Consider the following 20,194-nt stretch of genomic DNA (forward strand, 5'->3'; position numbering starts at 1 on the left):
CTGGACTGAGAAAGACAGAGCACAGCGTGGGAGAGCGGGGGCAAAGCTGTTAATTTGAAGCTGTGCACATTTGTTTGGACTTAAATACACACAGTTTTGTATGTATTTATTATTTCTGCACTATATTTCTAGGAAGGAACTCTTGGGGGTAAAGGCATTATGAATAAATTAACTACTAAGTGGAGTGACAATAGCGGATCTACAACAAACAAACTTCCCCCCGCTACACGAGAGTGGGAGATTTGCGGAAGATTGATTTCCAAGGCTACAAACAGATTCTAACGGCACAGCTCTGATTGGTCACCCACAACTCTGGTGTGAGCTGCTAAATGTAATTCAAACCAATCAAGCCAGACCAATCTGCCCAGCTGTGGCAGATTTGTCTGGTTATATCAGGCTAGGAGAGTCGAGACTGCAGCAATGGCCTTGCTTTTTTATATATATATTTTTTTGGTTGACAGGTTTGTCAGCCGCAGCATTTCTAATAGCCTGGCATTGTGATGAGCCTTAAATCCATCTGGCCTCATGAGGGTATACGCTTGCCATTTTCACGGCTCTTGAGTTAATCGGAATGCTTTCACACACAAGCAGATTGACACCAGGGACTACACGGTAGGACTGCAGAGTCATACACTCAGTGTTAACCCATTCTGACCTGAGATCAGATTCATACGAGGTTTCCACATGGACACACACTGGTCTGATTAAGCCATTCTGACCTGAGATCAGATTCTAAAAATGTCAGTCGTTCTTTGATTTTTCAAAAAATAGCAGACCTACAAGCTCGTAGCGCGCCACTCGGTGGCGCGCTATGAGCTTGTAGATCTGCTATTTTTCAGTAGCTAAAGCATAACATGATGCTAAACACCAAAATGGGTTCCCGGTCAGAATGGGTTAAGATATACAGGCAGAAGCCTCTTACCTCCGTATTCTTTTTAACATTTTGTGTGGTGTCCCAACTTGATCGTATACTATCAAAAGTAGCAGAGCCGCAAGATTGAATCACGCCACAAAGCGATATGTTTTGAGCTTGTATATCTGCTACTTTTGCCGTTTTTGTGACTCAAGGTCATTTACACACCAGGAGCGACAGAATAACAAATAAATGCAAGTTATTAACTCTTGACACCAGCTCAGTGGCCTTGTGGTTGGAGTGTCCACCCTGAGACTGGGAGGTCGGGGTTCAATCCCCGGCCGGGTCATACCAAAGACTCTAAAAATGGGACCCAATGCCTCCCTGCTTGACACTCAGCATCAAGGGTTGGATTGGGGGTAGTATGTCCCTGCGACATACTAGCGTCATGTCCAGGGGGTGTACTTGCACATCAAGCTGCCTCACGCTACAGAAACAGGAGATAGGCTCCTGTCCTATGGGCCTCATGGCTCGGCAAGGCTACTTACTTATTAACTCTTGACGGTTTGCTGTCACCGAGGTCACTGAGGGACAGCAGGCGGTCTGTTTTCTCCAGTTCCAAAAGTTTCAGAAGGAATATCTTTAGTGCCTGGTTCTTGCCGGCAGCCGATGGAGCCTCCAACAGCATCATCGCTTGTGCCACCGGCGAAGCGTCTAATGCCGCCACCACATGGAAGTATTTTGTGACATCCTGCGTTATCCTTCTCAGCTGGATTTGGGCTCTGCTGTGTTAAACCACAGTCGTGGAATATGCTGGCAAAAGTCGGGCAGCTTGACGATTGCAGCGGAGATGTTAGCGTGTGTTAGCCACGTTGTTATCACTGGTCGGTGCGGGTGCGTTGTCTTCATTGTCTGACATTATTGTATGTATTTGCTGGTCAATGTGGAGTATTAAACGGCGAGACAGGAGACTTTTCCTTTATTCGTTTATTTAGTCGGGACAGTGCATATTGAACATTACATTAAAAATGCAGTGTAAATATACCAGATTTAGCAAAACTTACTCATTTCCATCTGCAGTCCCCAGACATCAAACATCAAACAATACAAACAGGACATGACATACAGACGTAGGTGAGTCGAGGTAGCTTACTTACTTCCACATAAAGCTCTTAACATTACAGTGTGGTCGGCATCATAATAACAATAAACCTCACCCAGAGCCATCTAAATGTTGTTTAGAAATAAATAATTATGCCACTTAAGTGCCTGGTTATAATTGTTCTTAAGTCAGTGTGCATGGACACAAAAAACAACAATTTAAATGAATGAGAATTGTTCACACTATGTTTTGGTTAAAACAAAAAAGGTTAAAGCACTATATCTATAGAGTGTTTGTTCTGTATCAGTGGTTACTGTCTCTCCATCTCTTTAACCCATTCTGACCTGAGATCAGATTCACAAGAGGTTTCCACTGGACACACACTGGTCTGATGAACCCATTCTGACCTGAGATCAGATTCTAAAAATGTCAGTCGTTCTTCGATTTTTCAAAAATAGCAGACCTACAAGCTCGTAGCGCGCCACTCGGTGGCGCGCTATGAGCTTGTAGGTCTGCTATTTTTCAATAGCTAAAGCATAACATAGTGCTAACACCAAAATGGGTTCCCGGACAGAATGGGTTAATAAACAAAGTACATTCAGGTAGGTGACAACATTTCAACCAATCAGGTGAGAGTACCCATTCATCAGCTTCATTTTATAGTGTTCAAGTTCCATCTGTGTCTGCTCATTTATACGGTCGTGTCATCACTTCCAATTTCATTATCCTGACTGAGTTCTGTATCGTGATTGGTATCCCTTCCTGACAATGCATTCTCTGTTTGATAAAGAGATGGAGAGACATCGAGACTCATTTATGTATTTATTGCCTTAATTCATTCTGGACGGGAATCCCTTTTGGTGTTTAAAGCATTGTGTCATGCTTTAGCTTTAGGAAGATAGCAGATCTACAAGCTCGAGCTTGTAGATTTGCGTGCGTGCCTGTGTCACAGTAACCCAGTTAATATGAGAACCCATTTTGGTTCAAGAACATGGAGATGAACTTCAATCTCTTCATACTTTTCTAGTGTACTCGGGAGAATATTAGATTATGCGCGAGTGCTCCCAGTCAATCAGTAATAAATAGTCTTATACTTACACTGAAGTATAAGACTGAATTCATAACTAACTGCAATAGCACAGTCTGTAGTGTGGGGCGTTTGCACAACGAAATGAATGGTTGCGTCCGAGGTTATGAGTGACAACCTCGTAAATAAGAAAGTTTTTTCTCCAGTGGCGCTCCGGTTCTCTTGACTGGATCAAAGCCAGCAGTGAGCTGTTCCCCAGCCGCAGAGCTAGGGGAAGGAGAAGTACTGTAAATTCTTGTCTCTGCACGCAGCTTGTTTGTAAAGATTTTCTATATTTTTACGTAAGAAATAGGTCATGTACTGTAACTCTCACTCCCGTTTTGTGACCAAACGTTTGACTGGAAGGGGGTCACTCTGGGGGGTCATCTGGTGACCAAACGTTTGACTGGAAGGGGGTCACTCTGGGACCAAACGTTTGACTGGAAGGGGGTCACTCTGGGACCAAACGTTTGACTGGAAGGGGGTCACTCTGGGACCAAACGTTTGACTGGAAGGGGGTCACTCTGGGACCAAACGTTTGACTGGAAGGGGGTCACTCTGGGACCAAACGTTTGACTGGAAGGGGGTCACTCTGGGACCAAACGTTTGACTGGAAGAGGGTCACTCTGGGACCAAACGTTTGACTGGAAGGGGGTCACTCTGGGGCCAAAAGTTTGACTGGAAGGGGGTCACTCTGGGACCAAACGTTTGACTGGAAGGGGGTCACTGGGACCAAACGTTTGACTGGAAGGGGGTCACTCTGGGACCAAACGTTTGACTGGAAGGGGGTCACTCTGGGGCCAAACGTTTGACTGGAAGGGGGTCACTCTGGGGCCAAACGTTTGACTGGAAGGGGGTCACTCTGGGACCAAACGTTTGACTGGAAGGGGGTCACTCTGGGACCAAACGTTTGACTGGAAGGGGGTCACTCTGGGACCAAACGTTTGACTGGAAGGGGGTCACTCTGGGGCCAAACGTTTGACTGGAAGGGGGTCACTCTGGGACCAAACGTTTGACTGGAAGGGGGTCACTCTGGGACCAAACGTTTGACTGGAAGGGGGTCACTCTGGGGCCAAACGTTTGACTGGAAGGGGGTCACTCTGGGGCCAAACGTTTGACTGGAAGGGGGTCACTCTGGGACCAAACGTTTGACTGGAAGGGGGTCACTCTGGGACCAAACGTTTGACTGGAAGGGGGTCACTCTGGGACCAAACGTTTGACTGGAAGGGGGTCATTCTGGGACCAAACGTTTGACTGGAAGGGGGTCACTCTGGGGGGGGGGTCACTCTGGAAGGGGGTCACTCTGGGGGGGGGGGGTCACTCTGGAAGGGGGTCACTCTGGGGGGGGGGGGGGTCACTCTGGAAGGGGGTCACTCTGGGGGTCATCTGGTGACGTCCCCGGCGGTGGTGTAAAGTAACTAAGTACATTTGCTCAAGTGCTGTACTTAACCCATTCTGAGTTCTGACCTGAGATCAGATTCATACAAGGTTTCCACTGGACACACACTGGTCTGATGAACCCATTCTGACCTGAGATCAGATTCTAAAAAATGTCAGTCGTTCTTCGATTTTTCAAAAATAGCAGACCTACAAGCTCGTAGCGCGCCACTCGGTGGCGCGCTATGAGCTTGTAGATCTGCTATTTTTAAATAGCTAAAGCATAACATGATGCTAACACCGAAATGGGTTCCCGGTCAGAATGGGTTAAATAACATTTTAATGTTTTTACTTTACTTGAACATTTACATTTTCCATAGCTCTTACTTCTACTCCACTACATCTCAGAGGCCAAGTATTGTGATTTTACTCCACTACATGTATTTGAAAACTTTAGTTACTTTGTATATTTAGATTATTATTTCAAAACATATATTCCCCACTTCAGCCCTACTATAGACTACATTTCGGCCATTTGAAAATAACCGATCTACAAGAATTTGATACATTTGAAAACGTGTGAAACGGGACATTCTGCATAATGGCATCATTTCTACTTTGATACCAATGCTAAATTTAGAATTTTGAGTAAAGAAACAAAGTAGTTTTTCTTTCTTTCCACCACTGCGTCCCAGGCACTTCCACAGGAAGAAACCCAAAATAAATACTGAAACCAGATATTATAATATTAATAATAAGGAACGTTTATGCATGTACTATGTGTAATATGTAAGCTCTTAATTTCCATTGTCCAGCCATTCAGTTGCAAAAAAAAGAAGGCAACAATATGTGTAATAATCTGGGCACACCACACAATCATTTTGACCACTCCTGATCTACACAATAAACACACCTTGCCGATACTGATCCCCATGTTGTAATTAGGCGAACTCTGAAGATATTGTTTACATACACATTAGTGGAGTGTGTAACGCGGAATTATAACAGCCTTGTAGGCACAGCCTGAAAATCCTCTGACTGTCGGGTGGAAATATCATACTGTATGTCCAAAACTGTTACTTTGTAAGTATTGAAAGTTGCAGATCGATGAGCTCAAAGCGCGTCGCTTCACGTCGCATTTGAAGCTTGCAAATCTGATGCTGTTGATGCTTGTGTGTGACACTGTGCAGTGGGGTAAGGCTGGTAGAGCAGAACAAACCCATGGGGTAAGGCTGGTAGAGCATATGAACAAACCCATGGGGTAAGGCTGGTAGAGCAGAACAAACCCATGGGGTAAGGCTGGTAGAGCATATGAACAAACCCATGGGGTAAGGCTGGTAGAGCATATGAACAAACCCATGGGGTAAGGCTGGTAGAGCAGAACAAACCCATGGGGTAAGGCTGGTAGAGCATATGAACAAACCCATGGGGTAAGGCTGGTAGAGCATATGAACAAACCCATGGGGTAAGGCTGGTAGAGCAGAACAAACCCATGGGGTAAGGCTGGTAGAGCATATGAACAAACCCATGGGGTAAGGCTGGTAGAGCATATGAACAAACCCATGGGGTAAGGCTGGTAGAGCATATGAACAAACCCATGGGGTAAGGCTGGTAGAGCATATGAACAAACCCATGGGGTAAGGCTGGTAGAGCATATGAACAAACCCATGGGGTAAGGCTGGTAGAGCAGAACAAACCCATGGGGTAAGGCTGGTAGAGCATATGAACAAACCCATGGGGTAAGGCTGGTAGAGCAGAACAAACCCATGGGGTAAGGCTGGTAGAGCATATGAACAAACCCATGGGGTAAGGCTGGTAGAGCATATGAACAAACCCATGGGGTAAGGCTGGTAGAGCATATGAACAAACCCATGGGGTAAGGCTGGTAGAGCAGAACAAACCCATGGGGTAAGGCTGGTAGAGCATATGAACAAACCCATGGGGTAAGGCTGGTAGAGCATATGAACAAACCCACGCGGTAAGGCTGGGAGAGCATATGAACAAACCCACGCGGTAAGGCTGGGAGAGAATATGCTGCCTCACCAGTGCCAGAAATGAGTTGCTTTACCCACACAGCAGTATGAAACCGAAGGTAATTACAGCATTCCAACAAAGGAACTGTGCTGTCAGGCATCTGAGCCTGTAATATGACAGACCTTATTGAAACACGATGGGGTATAACGAGATCACCCACATATTAACCCCCACAAGTTCTATTTGACAATGCAATTACAATAGGAGTGTATACTGTAGTCAATAGTGTGCTGTATGACAATGGCAATGAAGTGGGGAGAGAAGTATATACGTGTGGAAACTGATTTCCGATCATTTAATTGCCTGCCAGGAGAGTCTGTTATATTTTCTCCATTAGTGCACGGGGCTCGTACTTGGAAACCTCATTATGTCCACAAGTGTTACTTTTCGGGATTCTAATGAAAAAATTATAAAAGTGTTGAGTTTCAAGATCTGCTGCTTTTGGATTTGAATCCTGAAAAGTAACACTTTTTGAGGTTTCCACCCGACAGACGATATACACACACACACACACACACACACACACAGCCTTGATGATCAGTCTTTCAACACTGGATATACCACACTTACGCAGGACCTAAATATTGCGCGCTGCAAGTGCGACGCGTTGTGAGCTTGTACATCTGCTATTTTCAGCATGCAACCAAGTATAAAATTACTTATACTGGATAGCTTGTCCACTAGTCCCCTTCCTAGCATTTTAGTCTAGTTTTTAGCTGTTGACGAAATTGTCAATATATTTAGTCTTAGCTTTAGTCATCATTACATAGCTTAGTTTTCATTTAGTTTCCATTTAGCTTTCGTCAGTGAAAAAAGGTATAGTCGGCGAACATTTTTCGTCTTAGTTTTAAATAGTCGAGGAAATCGACACTGGTATATGCTATATAATGCTATATTTGTGTGACACCGTAGTATGACGAGGTAGGGTACTATCAGAGATTAAAATATGGTGCATTTTGCATCCCAAAACGCAGTTTAAATAAAACAACTCACGCAATGCACTACTGTACTACTGTACTGTTTTTTCATTCTAGTTTATAATAATCATTTCTTCTGTTTTCTACATGAATATAACCACATCATAACCATATAAAATGAAATGAGAGTTAAATGCTGAAAATTGTAAAATGGCAAAATATGACTCCTAATGTCGTTGGAGTGAGACTCATCAAATGTCCCTGCAGGGGACTCATCTAAAAGACCATCCCTGCTTCCCGGGACTCATTACATTGAAAACCTATTTACATCACTGCTCCTGTTTCTTGTCCAATTCTTAGTAACTATGTTTGACAAGAAACACAAACGTTTAGAAGCTTAATGTTTGTTCACCTCTCAGGACAACTCCTCTGAGCTGCTTGATGCTGAATGAAACAGCTGCTACAGTAGTCGTCCCTCTGCCTGTCTGAGTCCACTTTACGTTGGCAGTAAATGCGTAAACAGACAGATGTTTCTCCGTGTCACATTGCATCTCCAGTAATTAGGAGGTCATTAAGCATTTGGAGCGGCTAAGATGGCTGTGAGATAACATCCCTGCTCCTTCTGGAGGCAGCTGTATCGTAGCTCATTCACTCATTTTCACTGGCAAACAGGTGCTTCCATTGACAGGTGTGTGTGTGTGTGTGTGTGTGTGTGTGTGTGTGTGTGTGTGTGTGTGTGTGTGTGTGTGTGTGTGTGTGTGTGTGTGTGTGTGTGTGTGTGTGTGTGTGTGTGTGTGTGTGTGTGTGTGTGTGTGTGTGTGTGTGTGTACACTGAGTGTGTATATATAATATATACTACATGCGTATATATGTGTATATACTGTATGTATATATGTGTGTGTGTGTGTGTGTGTGTGTGTGTGTATATATATATGCAAATAAACCTGCCCTCTGTCGAACTGCTGTGCTGAAGAAATTAAGTGTTTTATTGACTGATCTCTGCAACCATAATTATCCCGTGGCGTGTTTATGTCTCTGTTGTTAACAAGTTAAAACCTGGAAAGCATCCTTGTCATTTTATACTTTGGCCATTGAAAATATCAGAGTGACGCGCTGTGACCTTATAGATTTGCTATTTTTGGAAAATGGTGAAATTTTTTAACAAATATTTGAATATCAATATTTTTTACTCAAATCTTTGCTTCTGGTGGACCCCCTAAACGGCATATTTTGAGATTGGGGGGGGGGGGTCCATGTCCAAATAGGGCCTACATGCGGGTTGCAGGTTCTTGACATGAAAAGGATGTCTGACTACTGACAGAAACGTACGGCTTTAGAAGACATTCATAGAATAGGGTCTTAATGGGTTAATTCATTAAGAAGTTTTGGAGCCATGATGAACATAATGAATGTGAGTCAACATTAAATGCTTATATGCTCTTCCCCAGCCACTACAATCTCTGTTTTTGTTTGATGCCTGCTTGTGGTACCTCTGAAGCCCTTTATATAGGCTACAGTGTTAAAACACATGTTTGATGCCTGCTGGTTGTACCTTGTCTGAAGCCCTTTATCTAGGCTGCTACAGTGTTAAAACACAAAACAGACATGGGGCTTGAACATCTATTCTTTTTAATAGGCCCACCTTCCTTCGTGTTTTTCTTTCCTTTTCTTTTACCAAGAGCACCGGTGCAACTCAAGTTGTATTTTTTCTTTATCACTCAACCTGGAGTCCTATCAGAAAGAATGTGCTTGCAGTCTTATCTGGTGCCATAGTCTAGGGGATGCCAACACTATATCTATAGATATTTTATTTGGGATAAAAGTAAACTCTCCCTCTGTGGGGTGTTGTTCCACTGTGAAATCTAGATGAGAGACCACAGTCTTATAGGGACCTCAAAAGTCTGAGCTCAGGAGCACACTAGTCAAAGAAGCATGGTTTGGCTTCAAAACCAAATTTACATCAATACTAAACATCATGGCTCCTCTGAGAACCATCAGGGTCAAAACGCTCTCGTAGCTATGGATGAATTCGGACATACTGACTGCAATGAAAGCCAGAGACAAAAAATGCTCTGAACTTCTTAAATGCAAGTCCAAGCTAGCCAAGCGCTTCGACAGTGATCTCCAAACCAAACTGGGCATCCTAAAAACCCAACGAAACAAGCTAAGAAACATTGTAAGTACCATGACTAAATCAGCTAAAAGTAACTTTATCAATGATAAAGCAGAGGAAAACAACAACAATCAACATCCAACTAGGCTGTGGTCAGAAACTAAAAACCACGACACTCTCATCACTGACAAGCTTGATGTGGCCAACTACTTGAACATCTTCTTTACAAACATAGCAACAGCGCTGGTTAACAAACTGCCCTCCCACTCTGGGCTCTTTGGTGTAGAGCAAATTAAAACCTTCTACAGAAACCTAGGTGTTACTGTTTGTAAAGACGATTTTAAACTAGTTATGGTAACAACTGATGAGGTACTTAGGAAATTGAGTGCCCTCCAACCCCACAAGTCCACTGGCCATGACAATATTCCCTCCAAATTTCTCAGAGACTCAGCCATCTCTATAGCTCCAATCATCACCCACATAGTAAACCTCTCCATAAAACAGGGACAGGTCCCCCAAGATTTCAAACTGGCCAAAGTAACCCCCTTGCACAAGAAAGGGAGTAAATTAGACCCGCCAACTACTGCCCTATTTCTATTCTAAGCTTGTCACTTTGCATTGTTACTTTTAAGTTTGAGATAGACAGCCTGTTGTTCACAGTCACAGCACAAGCGTTCTGCATTTCTATTGCACGTTTTATCCCAAAGTCATTTGAGTTGTACGTTTACCACAAATATTTATGAAAATACTTTTTTGGATTAATGGACTGGCAACAGGGGCTGACTTTTAGGCTTTTAAATTACATTCTTAGAAGATCCATTTTTCAAAGGGAGTTTCAGTCAAAGTGAGACAGATAATTATAAGCCTCTGTGTGATGATCGCCGCGCAGATGCATCAAAACCCAGAGTGCTACAAACAGGGGGTGCAAAGTCATTAACCCATTTTGGGCGGGATCCCCTTTTGGTGTTGGCATTATGTTATGCTTTAGCTTTTGAAAAATAGCAGATCTACAAGCTCATAGTGCGCTACGAGACTGTAGGTCTGCTATTTTTGAAAAATTGAAGAACAACTGACATAGAAACATAGCTTTTTCAGAAAAGAAGACATTTTTAGAATCTGATCTCAGGTAAAAATGGGTTAATGGCATGAAAATGGAGGCATTATGAATTGTAATTATAATGCAGTCGCTTCCCGCCATCACTCTCTTCCCTTCTAGTGTTCCTGGCTTGAGAGGTGTCAGTATCAGATGTGGGTAAAATGGACAGTTTAATGAAAGGCATAAAATCCAGGATGTTATGGGAGGTAATTAAAAATCCCATTAAGAAAGCACTGGTCTCTTAAGGTTTTACAGCTAAATGCTCTACTTACGTATATGTGGTGGATTAGTGGGGTGTGTAATAAAGTGTTTTAGTGTATATACTGGGAGCCAAGTTACCTCTCCAACTAGAGCCCGGCTGATGGCCAATGCCGAGTCCCGACTCCTAGACTGACCGATTACCAATCGTTTGACCGATATTTTGTAAAAACAAACAAAAAACTGCAACATTTTGTAATCAATTTGAAAAAAAACTAATAAAAAAACGTTATTTGATCAAACTAAAACTATAATTTATTTAATTGTATTATTATTATTTATTTATTTTCTTTTATTTTTCTAATATTTCTCAAGCTCACAATGTGTGTGAGCTTGTAGATTAGCATTTATTTAGTTTTAACTTTTGAACTTTGACCATTTTCACAAATTATAGAGGAAATAAATGTCGAAAGTGATAAACAATAACAATAGAAAAAAAGACATTGGCTGCTTAACTGTTGATGGAAAACATCAAACTGACTGAAATTGGCGAGGCCTATCGGCCATTGCAGACTTAGGTTGGGCTCTACCTCCAACATGAGCTGTGTTACCAAAGTAAAAATATAGCAATGATGCCTTCAAAATATCCGGTTTCATGTTCAGATTCGAAAATAATTGTAACAGAACGAGTGATGGTGGTGAATCTAAATGCGAGGGCACATGTCGGTGTAGCCAATGCTAAATATTGTATTGACTTACCTAAAAGAAGCCTTCGGGTTGTTGCGATTACACAGATTTTAACTTTGGCATTAGTACCTGTAAAATCACTTTTTTTATCTTAATTAAAACAGGGATCACCTGCCACTCGACGATTGTATTCATAATTAATCGTTTCTGGAACACATTTCATTTTCTGTGTGTGTGTGTGTGTGTATGGATGCCCATTAGCTTTTGAAGAAAATTCACTCGTAAATTGGCTGCTCTGAGTCTCCGACAGCAACCCTTGGAAGGATTGAACAGTGATCCCTGGAGGGGGTGTGTAATTAAGTTTAATCTGCCTCTGACGAAAAGCTTTGGGATTTAAACCGGCAGATAGCGATGCCTCGAGGGAAGATGATTATTAACCCATTCTGACCTGAGATCAGATCCACGCGAGGTTTCCACTGGACACACACTGGTCTGATTAACCCATTCTGACCTGAGATCAGATTCTAAAATAATTCAGTCGTTCTTCGATTTTTCAAAAATAGCAGACCTACAAGCTCGTAGCGCGCCACTCGGTGGCGCGCTATGAGCTTGTAGATCTGCTATTTTTCAATAGCTAAAGCATAACATGATGATAACACCAAAAAGGGTTCCCGGTCAGAATGGGTTAATGCTAGAAGGTTAGCTTGCATAAGGCAAATCAATGTCTGAAGATCAACTGGCGTCCCTGACTGTATTCATGAGGCCTTCTAAGGATTATTTACTGTTGCCCGTTTGAGGAAGAATTCTAGGAAATTTAGGGTACTCTAGTCTCTCTCTAAAACTTCCATAAAAAGTTATTCTCGAGGCTTTGTGGAAGATAAAGTGGTCTTAAAACATGAAAAAAAAAGGTTGATGTGCAATGGAAAAGGTTACAGATGGTATTATGTTAAGTCTTTACTGCAAACTGTGTGGGAGTTTAATTTGACTGAAGTTTCTTCTGACCTGTGAAGCACTTTGGTACAGTGAGAGTTGTTTTAATTTTTTTCTAAAATATTTTTTATCCCACGATTTTGTAACCCATTTTTCACCCCTGTGTCAATTATCTAATGTGATCCTGGGCTCTACACACCCTCCGCCAACAGTCTCCATATATGGGGGACATGGGGAGAGCAACAGACTTGAACTCATGCTTCCTTCATGCCTGAGTGTCCAAGTTGCTCCTTTACACCTGACAGGGGGGAGTGTTCCTGGTTGGACGTAGCGCGTGGAAGGAACACGTTATTCCAACCAGTTCCTTTCCCCCCTATCAGGCGCCCCGGCTGGCCAGGTGTAGGCAGTTTAGCGACCAGGATTACTGCATGTTTTTTGTGAGGGTACCTACCCTAGGGGACATGGAGAGAACATGTGAGAGAGTTGTTTTTAAATGTGCTATATGAATACATTTGATTTAATTTGGGTGGCACACATCCAAACACGCTCACACTGTTTGTTAACCTCAAACACTGTTTGTCAATTATCTCCTTCTCTATCATTTGCTGGTACGGAAACCTGAACATAAAGGACAAAAACCACCTTGGTAGGATTGTGAGAACGGCCTCAAAGATGGCCGGAGTACATTTTTGTAGCCTGGAGGTGCTTAAGAAAGCCAAGTCCATTTGTACTTGGCCTTCGCCTAAAGGTTCCAGGGGCCAAAAGTAAAAGGTATAAATTCTCCTTCGTGCCTGTGTCTATCCAGGCTTTAAATGCAGATAGGAGGAGGAGGTAACTTTGTCGCTGTTATGAAACTCCATTGCTACACTGATACCTTGAACCCTGTTTTTATTTCCTATGTGTACCATGTTCTTTTTTTACTGTGTTTTATGTGATTCATGTGTCTGCCTGTTATGCCTTGCTGGACACCAAATCGCTCTTCGGGGACAAACACATAAATTAACCTGAACCTTTAGGTCATACTATATTTGTTAAACTCAATTTGATCCAAGATCATATTATTGAACTCATTTAGTTTGTCTGGCAGAAACCTTATTATATCTCATTCTGACTTTATGTGTGTTTTCGTAAATGTATATAGTAGATGTACAAGCTCGACACGCGGCACTAAGCGACACGTTTTGTGGTATTCATTAACCCATTTTGGGCGGGAAAGCCGGGAACCCCTTTTGGTGTTTAGCTATTGAAAAATAGCAGATCTACAAGCTCATAGCGTGCCACTGAGTGGCGCACTACGAGCTTGTAGGTCTGCTGTTTTTGAAAAATCGAAGAACGACTGACAGAAACATAGCTTTTTCAGAAAACTGTCATTTTCAAACAGACATTTTTAGAATCTGATCTCAGGTCAGAATGGGTTAACTGGCAATGTTAACAGTTATGGATACCTAATGGTCTTGAATGAATGAATGAATATACCCAATTGAAGACTATTCACTCGAAATGCTGTATTAGTTTGCACGTTTGAGATGGCTCTAACTTCCTTGTCATGCACCAGCGATGCATGGATGTGCTGCATGACAACTCCTTTTGAATCATACTATGTTGTATTTTCCTCTGCAGGTACGGTTCTGGTGGAGAACATGCAGATCAACGGCCGAGCTTTTGACCCGGGGAGAACCATCTCTCTGACGTTGCTGGACAACTACGACTACTGGGTCATCATGGACGCGTCGCTCCAGAGGCTCTTCCTCAACAGCACCGGACGGGTCCTGGACCGAGATGTAAGTACAAGTTACAATTTAGGCATTTAGCAGACGCTCTTGATCCAGAGCGACTTACATTTAAGCAAAAACAAAAGCATGTCATACATCACATATATAAAAAGTAGTTATCATGAATCATGTACAGTATAAACTAAGAACGTAATAGTGGAGTATCTATGTTAACTGTACATACTATACTATATTATATATCTTACAATATACATGTGTACATGAGTACCTAGAGCAGGGCTTCTCAAAGCGTGTGCCGTGACGAAGTCCAGGATACGTTGTTGGATCTTTTGACATTATTCCTAATTGGCACATCATTTGTAGCAATGAACCAACTGAAGGATATCATCAATATTATGATGAATAAGCTCATGGACGTGATTATCTTTGATACAGTCAGTACTGTATCATTGTCAACAATACGTCTGGAGACATTGTTGAAGAGCTTAATTTAGTGCAAATCTGTTTTATTTTTCTCTTTCTACACTAGCAGAAAATAGATCCCCGGATGCTGACTTGTCAGAAATGATCAAGTAATCTCAGTTTAAAATGTATGTGACAGCTAGCCGATAAGTCTTGTAAACCTTTCGGACAAATAACAAATGTATTGTCATTGGTTTCTATGGGGTGTTCATGTATTTCCAATAATTTCTATGTTCTTAAAATTGTTCTAAATTTTTTTTGTGTCTGTCGTTATCCAGTGAGACAAAAACAAAACAATTAATAATGGATCACAAAAGGTCAGGAGCATTATTATGTTACGGTATGAATATGCTGTTTGAATATGAATATGCTGAATATGCTGTTCACCTAGAAAATAATTGCTTCAAAAACCCAATTATTTTGGCACAAGAAAGATGTAAAGGCTTAACTAGCCTCAGCATTCTAGCCCTTAGAAAATAATATTTGAAAATGTATTTTTGTATTTTTTTGGTCTCAAGTTTCAAGTCTTAGTCATTGACCTTGGCCGTAAGGATAAAGTCCAAGTGGGAAGCACGCACATCTAAAAAGAAATTCTACAGGTGCTGAATAAAAATACGTACAATGATGAAGGACAGTTTGCACAATGGTCTGTGCTGAATGTACTCTGTAGCTCCCAGAATCAATTTGAGTTTAGAGGTGCTTGGCCTTAAGCCCACAGAAGTGGAATTGTGTGTGATTTCTCAAACTTTAGAAGTAAAACTTAAAAAAGAATGTCCAGGTAATTATAATAATAGAAGTCTCGACACTTGTATTGAGCACATTTTGCCTGAACGTACACCCCTTGATAAAACAGTTGCTCGACATGTACAGTACAACCCACATACAGTAGTTAAAATGTCTGTTTTCATTGAACATCACATTATTAACATCCTCTAGAAACCACTGGCAGCAATTAGAAAGTTAATTGTTATTTACAGTACAAAGGCACAGTATATTGAAAAGGCCCTGCAGTGATCATTTTCTGGTTAACCCATTGACCCATCGTTTTAGATTTTAACCGCCTGCAGCATTATTTTATACTTTGCTGGCTATTCAAACATATGAGATGTTTTTGAAGAATCGTGAAAATGTGTGTTTTACTCAAATCTTTGCTTCTGGGGGACCCTGGAGCATGGGGGTCGGGGGCCAAATACACACTTTTGACATGAAAAGGTTTGATAGGTCTATGAGAACCACTCTTATATACTGTAGCAACATACGTACGTTTGTCAGAAATCTGTCAGGATTTAGATTTGTAGAATTGGCCTCAGGTCTTAATGGGTTAAAGTTGGTTGTGCCCTGTGATGACTGCTGACGTTTAACACGGTCACTGTCCTTGGTCCTGAATTAACACGGTCACTGTCCTTGGTCCTGAATTAACACAGTCACTGTCCGTGGTCCTGAATTAACACAGTCACTGTCCTTGGTCCTGAATTAACACGGTCACTGTCCTTGGTCCTGAATTAACACAGTCACTGTCCTTGGTCCTGAATTAACACGCTCACTGTCCTTGGTCCTGAATGAACACGGTCACTGTCCTTGGTCCTGAATTAACACAGTCACTGTCCTTGGTCCTGAATTAACACAGTCACTGTCCTTGGTCCTGAATTAACACAGTCACTGTCCTTTGTCCTGAATTAACACGGTCACTGTCCTTTGTCCTGAATTAACACGGTCACTGCCCTTGGTCATAGCCAGCATATACATGGATAAAGTGGTTAAAATGACTGTGGTGCTATATTAAAAGTATTTCAATTGTCACTTTATTGTCATCTGACTGCCGACCCCCCCCCCCCCACAATCATGTGGGGACCCTCCTGACCTACAGGTTGAGTGCTTGTTGGATAACCCTCAATGGCCCTGAGTACCACCGCCCCCCAAGTACATCACCACCATCTTCTCTCTGTCCCCAGCCTCCCAAGTACATCACCACCATCTTCTCTCTGTCCTCAGCCTCCCAAGTACATCACCACCATCGTGGTGCAGGTGCAGTGCACCAACGAGCTGATCGGCACCGTCATCCTGCACGAGGTGCGCATCGTGGTGCGGGACCGGAACGACAACACGCCGCGCTTCCAGCAGCCACGCTACTATGTAGCGGTCAACGAGGTAAGGAACAGCACGATGTTATCATATAGTGAAGAAATCAGCGGACACGGACAAATTTGTTCTTGGCAAAGACTTGGTCTTGTCCACACCATAATAATGGTTGATACACACCATTATAATGTTGTTGTTTTGAGCATATAAGCTGCAATTACTGATTGTCAAGTCTCCAGGTTTTCTTCATTATGTATGACAATTATTTACTATGACACTATGGCATATTAGGACTGGAGTCCAACTAGTTCCAATGGCTCTCAAATGTTTTATTTGCAACATCGCCTTAACTCTGAGATTGTACACATTGAACCAAATAGACCCTTACGCGATTCCATTTGGTTCCATTTGAACACTCAGAGTTACAGACCTGTTATGCTAGACCTGTAGCTCTTTATGTGTTTCTGGTAATATTATTGTCTCATCAATCTACGCTCACAGCATGGCTCACAGCAGGCTAACCCTAACGATATGGTTAAATGTCATTCCTGGCAAATACCCTGTATTACTTCTAATAATAATAATAAGCACAAAAAATCTAACCTAAGCTGAAATTGAAAACATTCCATGGAAAATGAACTCAAATAACCTGTAAGGCACAACCTCCTGGTGAACCTCACATTACAGTCTAACCTGTAGTCAGTGGTTCATGGGGTTTGAGCTGGGCATGGTGGCTCCATGCTGATGGAGCTGGCCATGGTGGCTCCATGCTGATGGTTAATGGGGTTTGAGCTGGGCATGGTGGCTCCATGCTGATGGTTAATGGGGTTTGAGCTGGGCATGGTGGCTCCATGCTGATGGTTAATGGGGTTTGAGCTGGGCATGGTGGCTCCATGCTGATGGAGCTGGGCATGGTGGCTCCATGCTGATGGAGCTGGGCATGGTGGCTCCATGCTGATGGAGCTGGGCATGGTGGCTCCATGCTGATGGTTAATGGGGTTTGAGCTGGTCATGGTGGCTCCATGCTGATAGTTCATAGGGTTGGAGCTGGGCATGGTGGCTCCATGCTGATGGAGCTGGGCATGGTGGCTCCATGCTGATGGACAAGGCGTGACAGTCAGTGTAGTGTGACCCCTTGTAAAGTCAAGTCACTGAAAAGCACAGTCAGTTCAGAATGCCTGCAGTGTCTTTAACTGCTCTGTCATTTTGAAACTTCAGTTCTAGTATATTCTAGTGAGTGTGTTGCCCAGGGGGCGGGGCGGGAGCTGTCAAGTCCGAGGGTTCCCGGTTCAATATCACTGTCGGAATGGAAACCGGAGTGCTCGCCCCAAAACACGCCTCCCCCACAGCGGTTACTGTATTTGTTTTATTGAGGTTAAGGTTAGCAATAAGGTTAGGGGTGTGTGTGTGTGTGTGTGTGTGTGTGTGTGTGTGTGTGTGTGTGTGTGTGTGTGTGTGTGTGTGTGTGTGTGTGTGTGTGTGTGTGTGCACGTGTGTGTGAGACAATGACACAAAGCCGGAGTAGTTTGATGATTGATCCACGGATCATAAGCACACACACACTTAATCCCCCCCGCCCAACACACACACACACACAATCCCCCCGCCCAACACACACACACAATCTCCCCCGCCCAACAAACACACACACACAATCCCCCCGCCCAACACACACACACATACCACCACCACCAAGATAGACAGTTTTTTTTATTCTGTAGTCACAATACTTGCTCTTCCTCCAGTGCATGAAATTGCTCTGGTACGTGTATCTACGCACGCGAGTGTGACACAGATGACACCCCCTCCCCTCCCCCACTGTGAGCCACCAACACATTGCAGACGATGACTTTGAGAGGACACACATTTTAATGCAGTATGTATGTCGTAGTGCGTGTGTGTTTGCATTATAGGGTTGAGAAGTTGGGTCTATTTGCCTACCCTTCTGTGTGTGTGCGTGTGTGTGTGTGTGTGTGTGTGTGTGTGGGAATGAGACATTTCATTGTTGAATTCATTATTGTGCAGGGATTATGAATAATATTATTGTCTGGTGCCTATAAAACATACATCATCCATTGTGTCTGCCAGGTGCCTAACGTATAACGCATACATTCTACATCATACACTGTGAATGAAATTACATTCTTAAGAATTCTTCCAAAACTGTACAAATTAACTTGCAAGCATTATGTGTTGATTCGCTATGTCATATCCAGTATAAATAGCGATACTAGTATAAGGTTCAGTGAATCAGTAAACTACGTAACCTATACAATAAGTGTCAATACTGCAATAGACTGTTACAAGTAATAGTCCCGAATTCAAAATGGAAAAATGTGCTTAACCCATTCTGACCGGGAACCCATTTCGGTGTTAGCATCATGTTATGCTTTAGCTATTGAAAAATAGCAGATCTACAAGCTCGTAGCGCGCCACCGAGTGGCGCGCTACGAGCTTGTAGGTCTGCTATTTTTGAAAAATCGAAGAACGACTGACATTTTTAGAATCTGATCTCAGGTCAGAATGGGTTAATCAGACCAGCGTGTGTCCATTGAAAACCTCGTATGAATCTGATCTCAGGTCAGAATGGGTTAATGTACCAAGAGTAGAAAGTGCTCATTATGCAGAATGTCCCATTCACAGGTTTTCAAATGTAGGGCGTACTGTACTATACGTATGTTTTGTAATAATATTCCACAGAGTAACTATAGTAATTAAGGTTTTCAAATAATTGTAGTGGAGTACAATATTTGACTCTGAGATGTAGTAGCGTAGAAGTAAAAGTACTGAAAACTGGAAATTCTCCAGGAAAGTAAAGATATATATACCTAAAAATTATACTTAAGTTCAGTACTTGAGTAACTGTATTTAGTTAGTTTACACCACTGCTTCTACCCGTCAGTGTGTTTTCCACAGCGGTGTATATACAGTGACTCCTGGTTTATACATAGTTGTGGCCACACTGTCTGACTTGCCCTGAAATAGTTGATATAGTTAATAGTTGAATTTTGACGTGCGGCAAAGTATAAATTAAGCGCGAGTCACTCCTCCTTACTGCCGTCAACTTGAAACTCCACTGACACATTATTCTCTCCTCGACTGGTCCTGTTCTCTCTATGGCTGTGGTTTTCAATAAGGGGGATCCCCACATGACAGTAAAGTGACAATTTAAGGACTGTATTACCTAATTGGCCTAGGGGCCGCCCTAGTGTAGTGGTTAGAGCATATGCCTTTCATGTGGAAGGATGTGGGTTCAAACCCTGCCTGGGGTCGACGTCAGCAAGGGCATGCGGTCGCAACGGGTTCCTAACACCAATTCATATGGGTTCAGATCTGAGCCAAGTCTCCTGAGGAGGCGTGTCTGAAGCCTGTCCTGGACGGGGTATTCGGACGTACTTTAGAAACTGGTCAAACACCGGCCACAATCGTCAAATGATATATATCAGAAAATGTATAAAAATGTGTTAAAATGGCCAATGTAAAAGCTCACAATGCCTCGCATTGTGAGCTTGTAGATCTGCTATTTTCACTATATGTATCCGTGGAA

General features: G+C 42.7%; 1 protein-coding gene across 1 annotated transcript in view; it reads left to right on the forward strand.

Moving 5' to 3' along the window:
• LOC308328207 (protocadherin-15-like) overlaps positions 1-20,194 on the forward strand; it is a gene marked incomplete at both ends in the record, with an annotated part of 276,193 nt that overhangs the window by 67,269 nt on the left and 188,730 nt on the right. The window contains 2 exons of the mRNA XM_080781948.1: positions 13,994-14,154; positions 16,561-16,716. Coding sequence (XP_080638074.1) covers positions 13,994-14,154; positions 16,561-16,716 — 317 coding nt within the window. The remainder of the gene's footprint in view (positions 1-13,993; positions 14,155-16,560; positions 16,717-20,194) is intronic.

The sequence above is a fragment of the Protomyctophum bolini genome (assembly GCF_963924005.1).
Source record: "Protomyctophum bolini genome assembly, chromosome: 14".
NCBI classification, from domain to species: Eukaryota; Metazoa; Chordata; class Actinopteri; order Myctophiformes; family Myctophidae; genus Protomyctophum; species Protomyctophum bolini.